The sequence below is a fragment of the Macaca nemestrina genome, chromosome 20 (genome assembly GCF_043159975.1).
Source record: "Macaca nemestrina isolate mMacNem1 chromosome 20, mMacNem.hap1, whole genome shotgun sequence".
NCBI classification, from domain to species: domain Eukaryota; kingdom Metazoa; phylum Chordata; class Mammalia; order Primates; family Cercopithecidae; genus Macaca; species Macaca nemestrina.
This window is the reverse complement of record NC_092144.1, coordinates 66036621-66053929: the sequence shown is the minus strand read 5'-3', so window position 1 is coordinate 66053929 and position 17309 is coordinate 66036621. Positions and strand designations below refer to the sequence as shown.

Here is a 17309-nt window from a genome sequence, read left to right as displayed (position 1 = left end):
GATCCTTATCACATAGAGAAGGGTGCCTGGACCAGGCTCCTCCCCCTGCTCCCAGGTGGACATAGGATGGGAAAATGCCACAGGAGAAGGGACCCAAAGATCCCGCCCTGGCCTGGCTTACAATGTCTGAGGCAGTGAATCTTTTGGGGTGGGCGATCATAGGGGCATCTTTTTGTTGGGAAATAGCTTTATTGGAAAAGGGATGCGCTGGGGGAGGTGGCCATATCCAAGCCCCTGGTACTGGCCAAAGACATCTAACTTAGGCATGATGCAATGGCTTCTGATGCAACTTCCAGGAAAAAATATGTAACAAGTCACTACAGCTTTCTGAGTGTGCTTCATCAATGATGCTGAATAATCAAACTTCTCATATTTTCTCAGAAGTAATGAGCCTCCCACTTGCCTGAAAAAAATTGTTTAAAAAATTCGTTGGAGGCCAGGCGTGGTGGCTGAAGCCTGTAATCCCAGCACTTTGGGAGGCCGAGACGGGCAGATCACGAGGTCAGGAGATCGAGACCATCCTGGCTAACACGGTGAAACCCCGTCTCTACTAAAAAAATACAAAAAAACTAGCCGGGCGCGGTGGCGGGCGCCTGTAGTCCCAGCTACTCGGGAGGCTGAGGCAGGAGAATGGCGTAAACCCGGGAGGTGGAGCTTGCATTGAGCTGAGATCCAGCCACTCACTCCAGCCTGGGTGACAGAGCCAGACTATGTCTCAAAAAAAAAAAAAAAAAAAAAAAAAAAATCGTTGGAGTTGTTTAATTTGAACTCTTTTGAAAATGTTCTACCTCAAATGTCTTTTTTTTTTTTTTTTTGGCTCAAATACAAGAAACTGATATCTTAAAAGCATCTCCTGTTTATAAAATAGCAACACTATGGCTTGTGAGCTCCTGAGGTGCTTATGAGACTGTATAAGAATATGCTCAGCAGTCTGGTATCTTATTTTAAGTTTATTTCTGCCTCATAGTTATAAGTTAAATCCTTGTTACCATTGTCATTTGGTACAAATGGGCAGGTAAAATAGGAAATTCTAGGGATATCTTTTCTTTTCTAGAATCTTGCTTCCTTTGGCAAGGTAGTTTAGGGAAAACTGCCTTTGGGAAAATAATATAACCCACCCTCCCTTTTTTTCCCATGGCCCTTAGTTTGTACTTAGTAGGTTGAGACAAATTCACTCATACTGTAGAAGAGGGGTTAGAAACCTTTTTCTATAACAGGTTAGACAGTAAATACTCTAGGCTTTGTGGGCCATAATGTCCCTGTCGTAACTATTTTTAACTCTTCCATAGCTCAAGAGAGGCCAGAAAAAATGTCAACAAATGGGTGTGGCTATGTTCCAATAAAACTTTATTTATAAAAACAAAGTCTAGATTTGGCTCTCAGACCATAGTTTGATCCTTGTTGTAGACTCCAAATATATTCTTTTGTCGTCCTTCAAGAATTATCTTAAGTATAACTGTCCATTTTGTCTATTACCTACCCAAATCTGGATAGGAACCCCCTCTATGAGCTCCCATAGGGCATGTGAAACCCCGCATTATTTATCAGCCTTTATTTTCCTCTAAGTTTGAAAGGATGGATATGGTTGGCACATCATTAATGTCCTATATATTTTACAGTCAGGGTTTTGCTATATTGCCCAGGCCAGTCTGACTGCTAGGCTCAAGTGATCCTTCTGTCTCAGCCTCCTGAGTAGCTAGGACTACAGACATGTACTACCCAGCTTTTATAACTACTAAATGGAAAATACGATTTTCTGGAATCTGCTTTAATATTTGATTATTCATTATTTAATATACATTCTATAACAAAGGTAGAGTGTATGTTAAATGTCAGGCACTCCTCTAGGTGGCTGGGATGCATCAGTGAACAGAATAAATATCCATGTATTAATGGATCTTGTATTGGCACTGGGGGAGATAGGAAAGAAAACATAAGAAACTTACCTATTGTTAGGCCAGAGGTCAGCAAATTACATTACCCAGGGGCCAGATCTGGCCCTTTGCCTGTTTTTATGAAGATTGTACTGGAACATAACCATTCATCTACATGTGTTTCATGAATGCATTTGTGCTGCAATGGCAAAATTGAGTAGATGTGACAAAGGCACCATGGCCCGTGAAGCCTAAACTATTATCTGGCCCCTTATAGACAAAGATTGTCAACTCCCATATCAGGCAGTAAAAAGTGCTATGGAAACTTTTTATTCAATACTAGGGGTATGTAATCGGGAGTGCAAGGATAGGGTGTGGCCATCTCTAAGCAAGGTCAATGTCACCTCATTGACAAGGGGACATTTGAGCAAAGACCTGGAGAAGGTTGTGGATGGAGTCATACAGATCACTAGACTGAGGCTTCCAAGCAGAATGAATAGTCAGTGCAGAGCTGTTAACACAGAAACAGCCAACTATGCTCGAGAATCGGCATGAAGACCAGCCAGTGTGGTGAGGCAACGAAGTAGGATTGTAGGAGTAGACAATGGGGGAGATGTGAATGGAAAAACAAGATAGCACGTCACATGGGAGAACATGGACAATCGTGAGTACTTGGCTTGCTTTGAGAGGAAGGACCATTTGGTAAAATTCTCTTTCTAGAAAGAAAGTATTTCGCCCTTCTCAATGTTGGATTTTTGACGTGAGTACTGAAAGGTAGAAATGTGAATTTCAGAGGAGGTTGCCTAACATGATTCTTCAGAATTCAAGCTCAGTCTCGCAAAGGTGTCGGTTGAATGTGTGTGGCTTTCGGGGACAAAATGCTTAAAACATCCTGGCCTCAGTTTCCTTGCTCGTAAAACCAGGATAAGAGCCTTGTGATCATCGCGAGTTTAATGTGCATTAGGAGTTTTGAAAAATGCCTGGTATGTTATAAGTGACCCGCAGATGTTAACACTGCTCTTGTTTCTGTAACCAGTCCCTTAGTCATGAATGTCACAAGACGGGTCCAAGAATGCTTAACACTCTGTGAAATAAACCTTTGGAGACAGGTGGTCATGACTCGAGCTCGTGTTTCTGTTTTGCAGTCTGTCTGGCTGTTTCTTTACCAACGATATCTGTCAATATATTGCCATAGTTATTGCTACTAATGAAACACTAAGGAGCCTGGAGATTGGGAGCAACAGCATAGAAGATGCAGGAATGCAGCTGCTATGTGGTGGTTTGAGACATCCCGACTGTATGTTGGTGAATATTGGGTAAGTGCCTGGTGGAGAAAGATCCCTGTTTTTAGCTAGGAACAGCTGAAGTAAAGCACAAGAGGAAGTGGATTGGGAAATACGATACCTCGGATGTTTGAAATGGGGCTGTTATGGCACAGTTAGTTCTTTTGCCCAAAACTCGTAAGGGGAGGGATTTAGTAGACGTCCAGTTCTCGCCCATCTCATCTGCCATTTTTCCTCAAGGATTTGGCCCCATCTTACCTGTGCGTCTTTGTTACAGGCTAGAAGAGTGCATGTTAACCGGTGCCTGCTGTGAGTCTCTTGCCTCTGTTCTTACCACCAACAAAACACTAGAAAGACTCAACATACTTCAAAATCAACTGGGTGATGAAGGAGTTGTAAAACTTCTTGAGAGCTTGATCCTCCCAGAATGTGTACTTCAGGTAATTGGGTAAGTTGCTTATTTTCCTTGGTAATGGGGAAATTCTTTTTTTTTTTTTTTTTTTTGAGAGACCGAGTCTTGCTCTGTTGCCCAGGCTGATCTTGGCTCATTGCAACATCCACCTCCCAGGTTCAAGTGATTCTCCTGCCTCAGCCTCCCAAGTAGCTGGGACTACAGGTGCCTGCCACCACACCCGGCTAATGTTGTCTATTTTTAGTAGAGACGGGGTTTCACCATGTTGGCCAGGATGGTCTCAATCTCCTGACCTTGTGATCCGCCCACCTTGGCCTCCCAAAGTGCTGGGATTATAGGCACGAGTCACCGCGCCCATCTGTGATGGGGAAAATTCTGTGTTGAGATGGTCTAGGACTTATGAGATGATGAGAAACCCTCTTGCCAACTTCAAATACAAAAAAGAAAAAAAAGAAGTCTTTCATTTTGGGAGATTGAAAATGTATGCCTAGTTCTTAAAGCAGAGGGCATATTCAATGGTGAGTAAAAGATGACAATTGATATTATACTTGACGTAGACAAAAAGGGTTCTATGTTTGAATATTTTCTATTTTCTTTCCTCCACTTGGATGTGCCCCTCATTACCAGAGAAGAAAAATAGGCAGTTCTCAGTCTGCTATTTCATGTTTCCAGATCCATTAGATTCCTCTCATAAAGAAAGTCCTCCTCCTTTCTGTGTTAGCTAACTGTTGCCAAGTATCTTACCACCAACTTGGGGGTTAAATGACACATTATCTCAGTCTATGAATGTCAGGACTCCAATCCCAGCTTAGTTGGTCGTCCTTGGGATCTCTCATGAGGCTGCAGCCAAGATGTCATCCAAGGCTAGGGTCAAATCTGAAGGTCTATCTGGAAAAGGAAAAATAAGCCTGCTTCTAAGATCATGTAGTTGTTGGCAGAATTCAGTTCCTGTAGTGCTGTTGGGCTAAGGGTCTTAGTCCCTTGACAGCTGTTGGCTGGAAGAGGCCCTCAGTTATCGGCAATGAATCACCAAACAGACTTGTTCTCTGACTCGTGAACAGCAACCCTTTGTCAAGTTTTTCAAGGCAATAGAGTGAGTTTGTTAGCAAGGCAGAAGTAGCAATTCTATGTGGGCCCGCCAAAAAAGTGGCATCTCACCGTATTTGCCTATTGGATAGAAGCAAATATGGCCAGGTGCTGTGGCTCATGCCTGTAATGCCAGCACTTTGGGAGGCTGAGGCAGGTCAGGAGTTCGAGTCCAGCCTGGCCAACATAGTGAAAACCCATCTCTACTAAAAATATAAAAGTTGGCCCAGCGTGGTGGTGCATACCTGTAATCTCAGCTACTCAGGAGGCTGAGGCAGGAGAATCACTTGAACCTGGGAAGCGGAGCTTGCAGTGAGCCGAGATCACGCCACTGCACTCCAGCCTGAGCGACAGAGGGAGACTCTTTCTCCAAGGAAGCAAATCACAGGCCTTGCCTACGCTAGAGGGGAAGATGATACAAGGGTATGATTGACACAAGGTGAGGATTGTTAGAAGCCGTTTAGAAGCTGCCTATCAGTTTCCATTCACACTGTCCACATATATAGAAACATCTGGCAATATCTAGCATTCTGTTTCTACCTGCCTTATTAAAGGAAAACCATATTCAGGTTACTGAGCATTCGAGACTAAGTATAAGCTTCCTGGTGACCCATTGATAAAATATAGGCGGGGTAACTCATTTCCCACTCATATCCAATTTTTCTCAATGGAAAATGGGGATAATTATCTCAGAACTCTTAAAGATTAAATGAGATCCCAGACTCAATACGCTGGAGGCCCTACTGTGAGTTATTTTCCCTTGTCATCTCCAAATGCTGATTTTTTTCATAAACGTGGATATTGAGTCCAACTTTCAGATGCATGGAAAAATCCATAAACGTTACAAATTTTCCAAATTGCTTATTCTCTTTATATTTTCCCCCAGGACTCTTTTCACCTTCAAATGTTTAATGCGTTTATTCCATTATCTAATTCCTTCCACTAGAACATGAGCTCCGTGAGACCAGGGGTATTTTTGTTTCAATATTATAGGTGCTCAAAAGTAAACTGCAGAAATGACCATATTTCAGGTTATAAAGGTATTTGTACCTACATGCTAATTGGGACACTCACATATAAAGAGGACACAAAATAAGTGGTTGAATCCCCCTCTTTGATTTGGAGAAAGAAACGTGAGCATGGGCGGTGGTGTGTGCTTCTGTTCTCTAGCTGTGTAAATTTTTTTTTTCTTTTTTTTGAGATAAGGTCTTGTTCTCTCAGGCTAGAGAGCAGTGGTGTGATCATGGCTCACTGCAGCCTTGACCTCTCCGGTGTAAGTAATCCACCTCAGCCTCCCAAATAGCTGGAACCACAGGCACGCACCACCACACCTGGCTAAGTTTCTATATCTTTGGTAGAGATGGTGCTTTGGCGTGTTGCCCAGGCTGGTCTCAAATTCCTGAGTTCAAGCAGTCTGCCTGCCTCAGCCTCCCAACATGCTGGGATTAGATGTGGGTCACTGGGTCCAGTCTGTAAACATATTTCAGTTGGAAACTTTGACCCCTCAGTATTGGAACCTATAAAGTCTTGAATGGCATTCGCCGTTGTGAGGATGTAATGTGAGATGCACGTAAAGCACTGAGCACACAGTAGTGTTGGTTACTGCTAATATGACTTCAAACGGTTCTCCCAATGGAAATCTTCCCTTATGTTCTAATACTTAACAGAGAAATCGCGCTCTCAGGGTTTTTAGTCTGGAGCAGATTTTTGTTTCCTCAGATGGCTTGAGACACTCCCAAGAATGCCCAAAGGATGCCATGTGGGGAATTAGTCATTGATGCAACAAAGCCGAGACCTCACACGTAGCATTAATAGAGTTCGCCCTCTGTTTTCCTTCAGGCTTCCATTAAATGACGTGAGCGCGGAAACCCGGCGGATGGTGATGACTGTAAAGGAAAGAAAACCCAATTTGATCTTTCTGTCTGAAACTTGGTCTGTAAAGGAAGGCAGAGAAATTGGTGTGATACCTGCTTCTCAGCCGGGTTCAGTAATACCTAATTCTAATTTGGATTACATGTTTTTTAAATTTCCCAGAATGTCTACAGCCATGAGAATGTCAAGTACAGCATCTAGGCAACCCCTTTGATCATGTTCTACATAAACCGTATTTGTTATAAATTATTACCATGACTGGAGTGAAAGAGAATTAAGGCTATAATTTTCCTATTTGGGGTGTGCGTGTGTGTGTGTGTGTGACCTTGATCCAGTCAACCATTTCTTAAAATTCCTATACTCTCTCAAGAGTATTTAAAGGATTATATAAAGTAATAAACGATAAATGCATTGGAAAAAAGTGTGAAACATGATTCTTTTATCAGTGGGCATTGTGAAGTAACACGAAAGAAACTATGATCCTTTCATTATTTGTTTGTTGCTTGTTTTTTGTTCTGGTTTTTGGTGGTTTTGCTGGTTTTGTTTTTGGTTTTCGTTATTGGTTTTGTTTTGGTCTAGGGAGAGTTGTTAGCAGGTATCTCTAGGAATCCTCTGAAATGAAATCCTCATCTCGTCTTCTCTCCTGCCTTTGCATTCCTGCTGCACCATGTTCATCCCGGATCTACCTAACACCGTAACTGGCATTCATTTCCGTATCTCCCTCTCTCTCAGCCAGCTCTGCTCACAAACGTGTGTGTGTTCCATGGGGTGAAGGTGACTTCTCTAAGCTGTGGAGAAATGTAAGATATGTGTGGCCTCAGAAAAAGCCTCTCCTTTTCACCTTCTTTCAGAACAGGGAGTCGAACTGGGCATCCTCTGATAATGTTTCCAACCCTGACACTGTATTTACCATGCCCCATGGCTAAGCATCTGGTGGCTGTACCTAATAGGCCTCCATAGGTGAGGGGATACCTACTCAGATTGGGTAGGTTTTAGGGTCTTTACGTGCTGAAAATCTTTTTTGAGATGGAGTCTCGCTCTGCGGCCCAGGCTGGAGTGCAGTGGTGCGATCTCAGCTCACTGCAGCCTCTGCCTCCCGGGTTCAAGCAATTCTCCTGCCTCAGCCTCCCGAGTAGCTGGGACTACAGGTGCCTGCCACCACACCCGGTTAATTTTTGTATTTTTAGTAGAGATGAGGTTTCAACGTGTTGGCCAGGCTGGTCTTGAAACCCTGACCTCAAGTGATCCTTAGCTCAGTTTCTAAGGAGACTGTCCTAATTTATTCCTTTGACAGTGTTTCTAGGACACAGGGATATACAGTAAACCTGAGCATTCTGGTCCCACATAGAGCCAGGAGCTCAAGCCAAGCATCTTTTTCACACAAAAATGAGGTGCGCACACAAGGAAGTATAATAGTTGTAAGAAAAAATAACACTATGAGCAAGCCAAGACGTTGGGCTTCCTCTCCAAATACTAAATTGTCTTAAATATGCACAAAGAACTCAAGAAAACCAAGGGCAGAAGAACTAAAACCAGAGGAATAACTCCTCATCAAATAGAGAATATGGATAAAGAGAAAATTTAAGAAGGAACCAGTAAGCAATTTAGGGGCAACGAAGTATAATAACTGAAAGGAAAATTCACGAGAGAGTTTCAACAGAACTATTTTTTATTAAAATTTTTGAGATCTCACTGAGGTAAAATGGAACATCTTTAACATGTAAAGTTTGATTCTTATTTTGTTTTATTTAAACTGTCAGAATAATTTTATGTAATTATTGTGTTACATCATGGTGTTTTGCAATGTAGATGCATTGCCAAATGGATAAATCTAGTTAGGTAATATATGCATGTCCTCAAAGTTGTCATCTTTTTTATGAAAACACTGAAAATTGCCTCGCTTAGCATTTTTCAAGAATATTACAATATATTAACTATTGTTGCCATGTTGTATTTATTTCTCCTGCCTAGCTGAAATTGTGTGTATCTTGGCCAACCGTTCCCTAACCCTCCCTCCTCACTGCCCCAGCTCCAGCCCCTGGTAACACCATTTTGCTCTCTAGTTCTTTTTATTCTTCCTTTTTTTGAGACAGAATTTCACTCTGTCCCCCAGGTTGAAGTGCAATGGTGCAATCTCAGCTCACTGCAACCTCCACCTCTCGGGTTCAAGCTATTATCTTGCCTCAGCCTCCCGAGTAGCTGGGATTACAGGTGTGCACCACCATGCCTAGCTAGTTCTTGTATTTTTAGTAGACGGGGTTTCACCATGTTGGCCGGCTGGTCTTGAACTCCTGACCTCAGGTGAGCCACCTGCCTCGGCCTCCCAAAGCGCTGGGATTACAGGCGTCAGCCACTGCACCCGGTCTGGCTCTCTAGTTCTGTGAGATCACTTTTTAAGATTCTCCATGTGAATGAGATCGTATGATACCTCTGTCTCTCTGGCCGTATGTTTCACTAAGCATAGTGTATTCCAGGTTCATTTCTGTAGATGCAAATGACAGGACTTTCTTCTTTTCTATGGATAATACTATTCCATTGTGTATATATGTCACATTTTCTTTTCTGTTTTTGAAGATAGGGTCTCACTCTGTAACCCAGGCCAGAGTGCAGTGGCATGATTGTGGCTCCCTGCAGCCTCAATTTCCTGGGGCTCAAGCAATCTTGCCACCTCAGTCTCTTAAGTGGCTGAAACCACAGGTGCAAACCAACACACCCAGCTATTTTTTTTTTTTTTTTTTTGTAGAGATGGGGTTTGCTATGTTGCCCAGGCTGGTCTGAAACTCCTGAGCTCAAGCAATCCTCCCTCCTCAGCCTCCCAAAGTGCTGGGATTACAGGCATGAGCCATCACAAAGGGCTTCTGTCTCCTCTTTCTTTACCTCTTTGATTTTGCCCTGTCTTCCTTTTCTCTTGCTTACTCATTGTTTTAATTCATCCCTTCCTCTCTCCTTCACTCTAGCTGAAGATTTACTACTTTGATCCTGAAAAAACAGGTCTTAAATTTTTTAAATTTTACAGAACATTTATCCATTTTCTGTTTCATTGATTGCTACTGTAGTCTTTTGTTTTTTGTTTTGTATTGTTTGTACCTAATTTGCCACTGCATTTGCTCACTTAAAAATGGAAGCTAGATCACGGATGAGGAGGGTATTTTCCTTGATTTTATCAGTGTCTATTTCTATAAATTTCCCTCTAAGCCTCAGCTACATCTACAAATTTTGTGATATTGTGCATTTACTTTCATTTAGCTCAAGGTATTTTATAATTTCCTTTATAAGTTTGCCTTTGATCTGTATTTTATTTTGAAGTAGATGTTTAATTTTCATGTCTGGAGATTTTACAGATTTTTTCTTGTTACTGATTTCTAATTTAATTCTGTTGGCATTTGAGAGCAGTGTGTATAATTTCAATTTTCCATGTCAATGTGATTTGTCTTATGGCCACATCTGTCTATGCTAGCAAATGTTCAATGTGTACTGGAGATGAATGTGTTTTCCAGTTGTTGGGTAAAACAACATATACAGGCACATACTTTTACCAGTTTAACAGGCAGTGTTTCCTTGTCATTTAGAAAGTCAATTAATTTGGGGGGGTCACATTTATATTATTATATAGTTTATAACCTCCATAACACATTTACTTGATCTTACAGCAAAGCAAAAGAAAAACATTTGCAAATTCATCTGAAAATTTTAAACATTTATTGTAAAAGAAACATAAGCATAAGTTACAAAAAAAGACACTATATTTCCATATGCAATTTTTCATCAGCAATACAAGTAGAGCTCAGAATTCATTGAAAGACCCACATTTTTCTTCCATACCTTTGAACCATAAGTGGACTAAGCAGAGAAGTTCTCGCCTTTGGTCACGAGCACACGGCCACTTACTGTGGATGTTTTCTGTGTTCAAGTGTGTAGTTGCCATGCCCAGGATAAACTGGGGAACTGGCAATGCTATTATTAATGACACACACGCTCAAGTATCCGTGATCATCACGACTTGTATCTGCATGAGCAAAACATGGACGCAGTGGCTCGGTAGCAGAAATTTTAGTGAATGTGAAGATATGGGACCCATCACCGACATTATAGAAGGAAATGACCCTCATTGTTATATCCAGGTAAATCCCCACTCGGTGTAGACCGGGGCTCACCCAGAGGCCCGTCAGAGGCTTAGTGCTGGCAAAGTAGATCTGTCCTTCTCTCAAACCCACAGTCCAGAAGCCGAGTTCTGAAGAGAGGACGACGTTCCCCTGTCGATTCACAGATTCCTTGCACACGCCCACATCCCACACTTTGCTGGTGCCCACGTCCACCTCCCAGTAATGGCGGCCGGAAGTGAAGCGAGGGACGCCCAGGACGCACAGGGCGGAGTCGAACCTCTCGGCTTGCTCCTTCCTGTTCTGTCTGAAATTCCCACACCGGACACGCCTCAGGTCTTCAGAAATGATGAGATAGTTGTTGGCTGTGTCCACGTCCAAGGTCATATCCACTGTGGAAAGAAGACCCAGTAGTTCAGCAAAGACGTACGTTAAAGACTCCCTCTGCCCTTCTACTGCACAGACCCAAAGATTTTATTCACTGCCACTTCTTTTGTTCCACGTTCATTCTCAGATCCTATTTTTTCCTTAGGAATTTCCCTGGCCCCCTGATTAAGTCAAATTTTACATATAGACTGTATGAATATAATTGCAACAAGCCCACCTTTGTCATAGTAAAAATTCTTAAGTTATTCAATATTTTGATTAAAGATTTTTCTCCCTCTTAGTATATAGGATGGATGAAGGAGGAGACGATAGTTTGCTCTCATAATTATCAATTGGCACAGATCCTGCGAAAATCTATACTGAGCGCTGACAACAGTTGATGTTTGGAATCACAAACTTTTAGGTTGTAGACTTCAGCTGATGCCCGTATTGAAAGGAAAGACATTTAAAAGCTCCTTTTTCCAAGGCCCTTTATGGGCTTGGAGCAGGTAGTGCAGATTCCTTACCTTGGAACTTCCTCATCCTTGGATTCATCTGCAGAGCAGCTCTCAGCTTGGGCTCTAGTTCCTTGATCTTGGACACCAGCGCCCCCAGCTGGGCAGCGGGCCTGATGTCATTCTTCTGAGAGACCACAGGGCAGAAAGGGCACAGCACCCCCTTGCCATCGGGCCCCTTCCGCAGTGAGTTCATGCATCGGAGGCAACAGATGTATCCACATTTCAGGTGCATGGGGTTTTCAAGATAATCCTGGCAGACAGGACAACTGCTTGCTGCTTTAAAGTGTTCAGCCATGGCCACTGCCTGGGAATAAATAGGCATGGGATTAGATTTTACATGAGTGGAATGGGACTCATGTAAATTTCTTGGGACACTTTCATCTTTACCATTTTGCTTGATTTATGTGGCTATTAGACAATAAATTTATCCTTATGTATGTTGATCACATTATGTTTATATTGGTCAGCACTGCAGACCATCAACCTCCATAATAAGCCTGGCCAATTTTTGTATTTGGGAGAGATGGGATCTCACTATGTTGCCCAGGCTGATCTACTACTGACCTCAAGCAATCCACCTGCCTCAGCCTCCCTAAGTGCTTGGATTTCAGGCACGTGCCACCATGCCAGGTCCTCTGAACATTTTCTAATAAATGGTGATTTGAAGCCAGTATGAGGAGCAGGTTAGAGCTGGACTCCTCATACTTTCCCTGGGAGTTGAATTTCAACATAAAGCTTTTCGTTTCTCAAAAACCCCCATGGCATAGTACTTGTTCCGCCTGGATGTGGCATGAAACTTACAGCATTATATTACACAAAAAGCAAAAATAAGTTGGACTATGTCAAACAAAAAGTGTTCTGCATAGTGAAGGAAACAAGGGAGACAATGACAAACCAACAGAATGGAAAACATGTTTGCAAATTATGTATCTGATATTAGGTTAATATCCAAAATATATGAGGAACTCATAATAGAAAAAAAAAAAAAAACCCTAACACTAACATGCTGATTACAAAGAGCTAAGGCAAGATCGTGCCACTGCACTCCAGTCTGGGCGACAGAGTGACATTCTGTCTCAAAACTAAAATAAAATGCCCAAAGGACCCAAATAGAGATTTCTCTAAAGAACACATTTGAATGTGTTTGTATGTACCAACAGGTGCTGGAAAAGGTGCTCAACTTCACACATGATAAAGAAAATGCAAATTAAAACCACAATGAGATATTACCACACATCTGTTAATTTGACTGTGATCCGAAAGACAAGTGTGGCTGAGGGTGTGAAGATAAGGGAATCCTGGTACATTATCGATGGGAATGTAAATTAGTACTACAAGTATAAAAAACAGTAGAGAGATTCCTCAAAATATTAAAAATAGAACTCCCCTATGATCAAGCCATCCTACTCCCGGGTATACACACAAAGAAAATGAAGACAATTATGTCAAGAAGATATCTGCATTCCCATGTTTATTGCAGCATTATTTCCAATCCCCAAAACATGGAAACGACCCAAGTTTCTGTTGGTGAAATTGTGCCCTAAAGAGTTAAAGAACGGCCAGGTGTGGTGGCAGACGCCTGTAGTCCCAGCTACTCAGGAGGCTGAGGCAGGAGAATCGCTGGAACCGAAGAGGCAGAGGTTGCAGTGAGCTGAGATCGCGCCACTGCACTCCAGCCTGGGTGACAGAGTGAGACTTCATCTCAAAAAAAAAAAAAAAAACTCTTAAAGAAACCAGTAACAGAAATGTTTGAGTGTATGGGATGGCAGATAAGAAAGGAAACAACTTGGCTGGTTGCAGTGGCTCACACTTGCAAATTCCAGCACTTTCTGAGGCTAAGACAGGAGGATTGCTTGGGCCCAGGAGTTCGAGACCAGCCAGTGCAACATAATGAGACCCATCCGACGAAGAATTTTAAAAATTAGCCGGGCATTGTGGCGCACACCTGTAGCCCCAGCTACTCGGGAGGCTGAGGTGGGAGGATCATTTGAGCCCAGGAGAGAGAGGCTGCGGTGAGCCAAGATCGCACCACTGTGCTCCAGCCCAGGCAACAGCAAGACCCTGTCTCACAAGAAAAAAAGAAAAGAAACAACTTTGCTGAAACACTGAAACTCCCATTGTTTAGGAAACAAAAGAACTGGCTGAAATTGACTGGAATTAATATGGCCAGCTGGAGTCTGTGCAGAACAAGCTTGCTGACATCACAGCCCAAATTTCCACTGCATGTTGTACACACTGCAGCCTGGAGCCTCCTGGGCTCAGATGATCCTCCTGCCTTAGCCTCCCCAAGTAGCTGGAACTACAGGCCTGCACCACCACACGCAGCTAACTTTTGTGTTTTTGGAGAGATGGAGTCTCGCTGTGTTGCCCAGACTGGTCTCCTCCTCCTGAGCTCAAGCGATCTGCCTGCCTCAGCCTCCCAAATTGCTGGGATTTCAGGCATGAGCCACCATGCCAGGCCCTCTGAACGTTTTCTAATAAATGCTGATGTGAAGCCAGCATGAGACGACAGATTAGAGCTTGACTCCCGTCCCCGTGGGATTTGAATTTCAATGTAATGTTTTTCTTTTCTCAAAAATCCCCATGTCATCCTGTTCACTCCTAGAGCATTGGACAGCGAATCCCTTCTACTCGATAATGTTGAAAGAAGAATAGATCAAGAAATTGTGCTATATATACAATGAAATATTATACATCCTTAAAAATGGATGAAACTTGAGGGCATTTTGCTAAGTGGAATAAGTCAGATAGAAAGCAATAAATACTGAATGATCTAACTTACTAGGAACCTAAAAACACTGAAGTCATAAAATTAAAGAGTGGAATCAAAATGGTGCTTCCCAGACGCCAGAGGGAGGGTACGTTTGGAAAATAAAATCCATAGCAGAATCTGAGGGGTTCAATGAGTCAGTGGCAGAAACTCTATGCACCATCTCATGAAGTCTGCCAAATTCTGATGACATTCAAGAAAGATTGTCATTGCTTTGAGCCCAGGTAGAGAAAATCAAAGTCCTGCCTACTGCAGTAGGAATAGAGGTCCCAGCGTCCCCAGGTTTATACAATGTTCATGGCATGCAGCTGGCCTCAGACAACACTTACTTAATTAGGAAACTACTTCATTCCCAGACTACTCTCTTCTTTCTGTCCTTTGCAGAAATCTGAGTCATATAAATAAATTCCACAGGCTTGAACTCACCTCTTCCCCTATAGGGTCCCTTCTGGTTTCCAAATTCTTCCAGGTACAACTGAAATGTGGAGACAGAATGCCCTACAGGGTGCTTTTATAGGAGAGAGTTTATTCACCCACCTTATTCCCGCCTTGTCCCTCCTTTTTAATCCAATTAGCTTTGATTTAATTCTGGCATAAGTGAGAACTTTTTATGCTTTTGGCATCAGATTTTCCCGACAGTGAAAGGAGATGATTGTATCTTGAGATTTTTTTTCTAATTAATATAAACAAAATACTGCCATATAATCCTTTTAGGTTAGATCTTGAATATTATGTCTGTTGGTGGTAAGAAGCAACTGGAATTTTTAAACATTGAGCAACATTATTAATTCTTCTAAAATGTATGGGACTAGTGTCAGTTTTTAATCATCAAGCAAAATCTCCTCACGTTTCAATCAAGGAAGTCAGTTAAACCTGTTTAGAAACCTTTATGAAAATCACACTTACTAGACCACAGTCCTTCACAAAGCAATTTTCTCCATAGTGTGAAAATTCTCATTTAGAAATCTGATATGAAAACTCCAAAACTGTTGACTGGCCATCAGTCAGCGAATAATCTCAGTAACTGTTTTTTCTGTTACTGAGATTATCCAACATTAAAGTAAAAGATAGTGTTATAATCTTACTACTTTGCATACATCGCCACATATATAAAATTAGATTCATTTCTCTTTTGAAAAATGTACAAAAATGTTCCTGATATTGGATGAATCTCAGGCTTTGACCAGTGAGAAGGCAAAATTAGCATATTGGGGGTAGTATGGAAGGGGACTTGGTTACATTTAGATATTTAAATTAATTGGTCTTTCATTTAATCATTTTCTCAGGAATCGTTTCCTGGTGTTTGCTAGAAACTCTTATTTTAAACCCTAAGCCGAGGCACATACCCAGTTCTCAATTCCTTTGGTCTCAGAAGGCAAATGTAAAAACACACAACTCTACATTGTGACCCATATTTTATTACAAATCCTTGCACATTGCATTTCCTTATTGATTGGGAGCTATAGCAACCTGCCATATGTTTGTGTTCACACACACACACAACATATGCATATATGAGATATTTATTTCATATCTCATTATTTTAATAAGTTTAGTTTCTTTTTACAAATCCTTTTAAAATGTCCTCACAGTTTTGGGAGGGATTATTCTCCAATTTGTCAACTCTGTGGACTCTTGTTCAAGGGACATGAATCCCTAACATTTCTTTCGTGTATTTATTTTGAGGCAATCATGAGCAGGATTTATGTTCTCCTTGGGAACAGCAGGAACCTCAATTGTGGAAAACTCTAACCCAGTGGAATGATTTACCTAGAGCAGAGTCTCCCAAAATACCCCTTTTCATGAAACTGCATTTATGCCCATGCCTTGGGTGAGAAATTCTTCTACTAAGAATTAGAGAATGGCATATTAGGATTCCCAGCACACTCATGGGATTGATTTCGGGTGTTAGTTACTTTTAACATTTTTTCCAATTGGATCTTTGCCCAGAAAACAGCTCTGCTGACTTCCCTTGGGACGGTGGTAAGGTTTTCCTTGCCCATTCTCAGTTCAGTAATTTAAGGGCCTTCTGTGTGTGAAGGAACCTGTCTTTCAGCATCCCACTTAGGAGGGCTACGTTCTCCATGCCCTGTCCCGACACGTGTGTCATAGAACCCAAGGCTTACATGGTTGGCACCAGTGATTTCCAATCCCAGAGCCCCATCCAATGTCATAGGCAGATGCCTCTTTAACAACAAAGAGAAGCTCAGTGCTTCTCACCATCCACGTTTGGCTTAGTTTGTAAGAAGAACCCATCTTTCTTTCTCTCAACATCAGCATTTTTAGGGCACAAAGATTTGCCGTGAACCTGAACATTCTGGCCCCATTCTGACCACTCCCCAGCACATGGCCCCCTGCCAGTCCAGCCAGGCCATGGGTGGGGTAACTCAGAACCAGGCAGGGTAGCCCTGTCCAGCCCAATGTGATTGCTTGACCAAATCTAGGAGCTCTCCTTTGTGAAACCCCTCATTTGGTTTTTTTACCCTAACCATAAGGAAGAACTCACCTGGCTGGTCATGGCAACAAACTCTGTGTAGAGAAGTGTCAGTCAGGAAAAGCCAAGTTGATAGTTACAGGGACAGTGTTCCCGGACCTGAGATGGCAGTATGACGGCATCTGTAGTATCAGTGAAATTGTCTACGTGGACAGTCTGGGGCTTCTCCGATGAGGAAAAAATTGTATCCCTAGTGCAAAACGCCCCAGCCACTTCTGGTGAGGAATGACTGTTTCTGGCAATTATGTGAAGATCCTGATGGGGTCGCCAAAGAGCTGACTTTAAAAGTTTTTCATGTGTTTTTTTTTTAATGTAACTTCAGAATCAAAGTCATAATCAGCTGTATGGAATGAAAACTTGAAGGTAGGTCACGGGTGTTTTTTACTATGTTTCCAACTGGGCACGTTTCTTAGTGCTGTGTCATATTTCCAAATAATGACCATCATAATTCCATCAGAAGTCTTGTTGTCCCATAATCTAAAATTCAACCATTCCGACTACTTTGGGCCCTATGTCTTTTTAGTCTGGAAAACA

At 42.2% G+C, this 17309-nt stretch overlaps 2 protein-coding genes across 2 annotated transcripts in view; one reads left to right on the top strand and one right to left on the bottom strand.

The window, feature by feature from the left end:
- Positions 1-6947, top strand: part of LOC105488143 (NLR family pyrin domain containing 11) — a 38269-nt gene extending 31322 nt beyond the window's left edge. Inside the window, exons 8-10 of the mRNA XM_011751975.2 lie at positions 3020-3190; positions 3435-3605; positions 6495-6947. Coding sequence (XP_011750277.2) covers positions 3020-3190; positions 3435-3605; positions 6495-6741 — 589 coding nt within the window. The 3' untranslated portion in view covers positions 6742-6947. The remainder of the gene's footprint in view (positions 1-3019; positions 3191-3434; positions 3606-6494) is intronic.
- A 3322-nt stretch (positions 6948-10269) lies between these two features.
- On the bottom strand, positions 10270-17055 carry LOC105488144 (ret finger protein-like 4A). Its single transcript, XM_011751976.2, has 3 exons — positions 16788-17055; positions 11521-11815; positions 10270-11019 (listed from the first exon to the last, which is right to left on the bottom strand). Exons 1-3 carry the CDS (start codon positions 16797-16799, stop codon positions 10412-10414), a joined length of 915 nt encoding a protein of 304 aa, XP_011750278.2. The 5' UTR covers positions 16800-17055; the 3' UTR covers positions 10270-10411.
- Positions 17056-17309: the final 254 nt, after the last annotated feature.

Coding starts and splice junctions, on each gene's coding strand:
- LOC105488144 (XM_011751976.2), bottom strand. Junction 11,020..11,520: donor AAGGATGAGGAAGTTCCAAG/GTAAGGAATCTG, acceptor TTCTTTCCACAG/TGGATATGACCTTGGACGTG.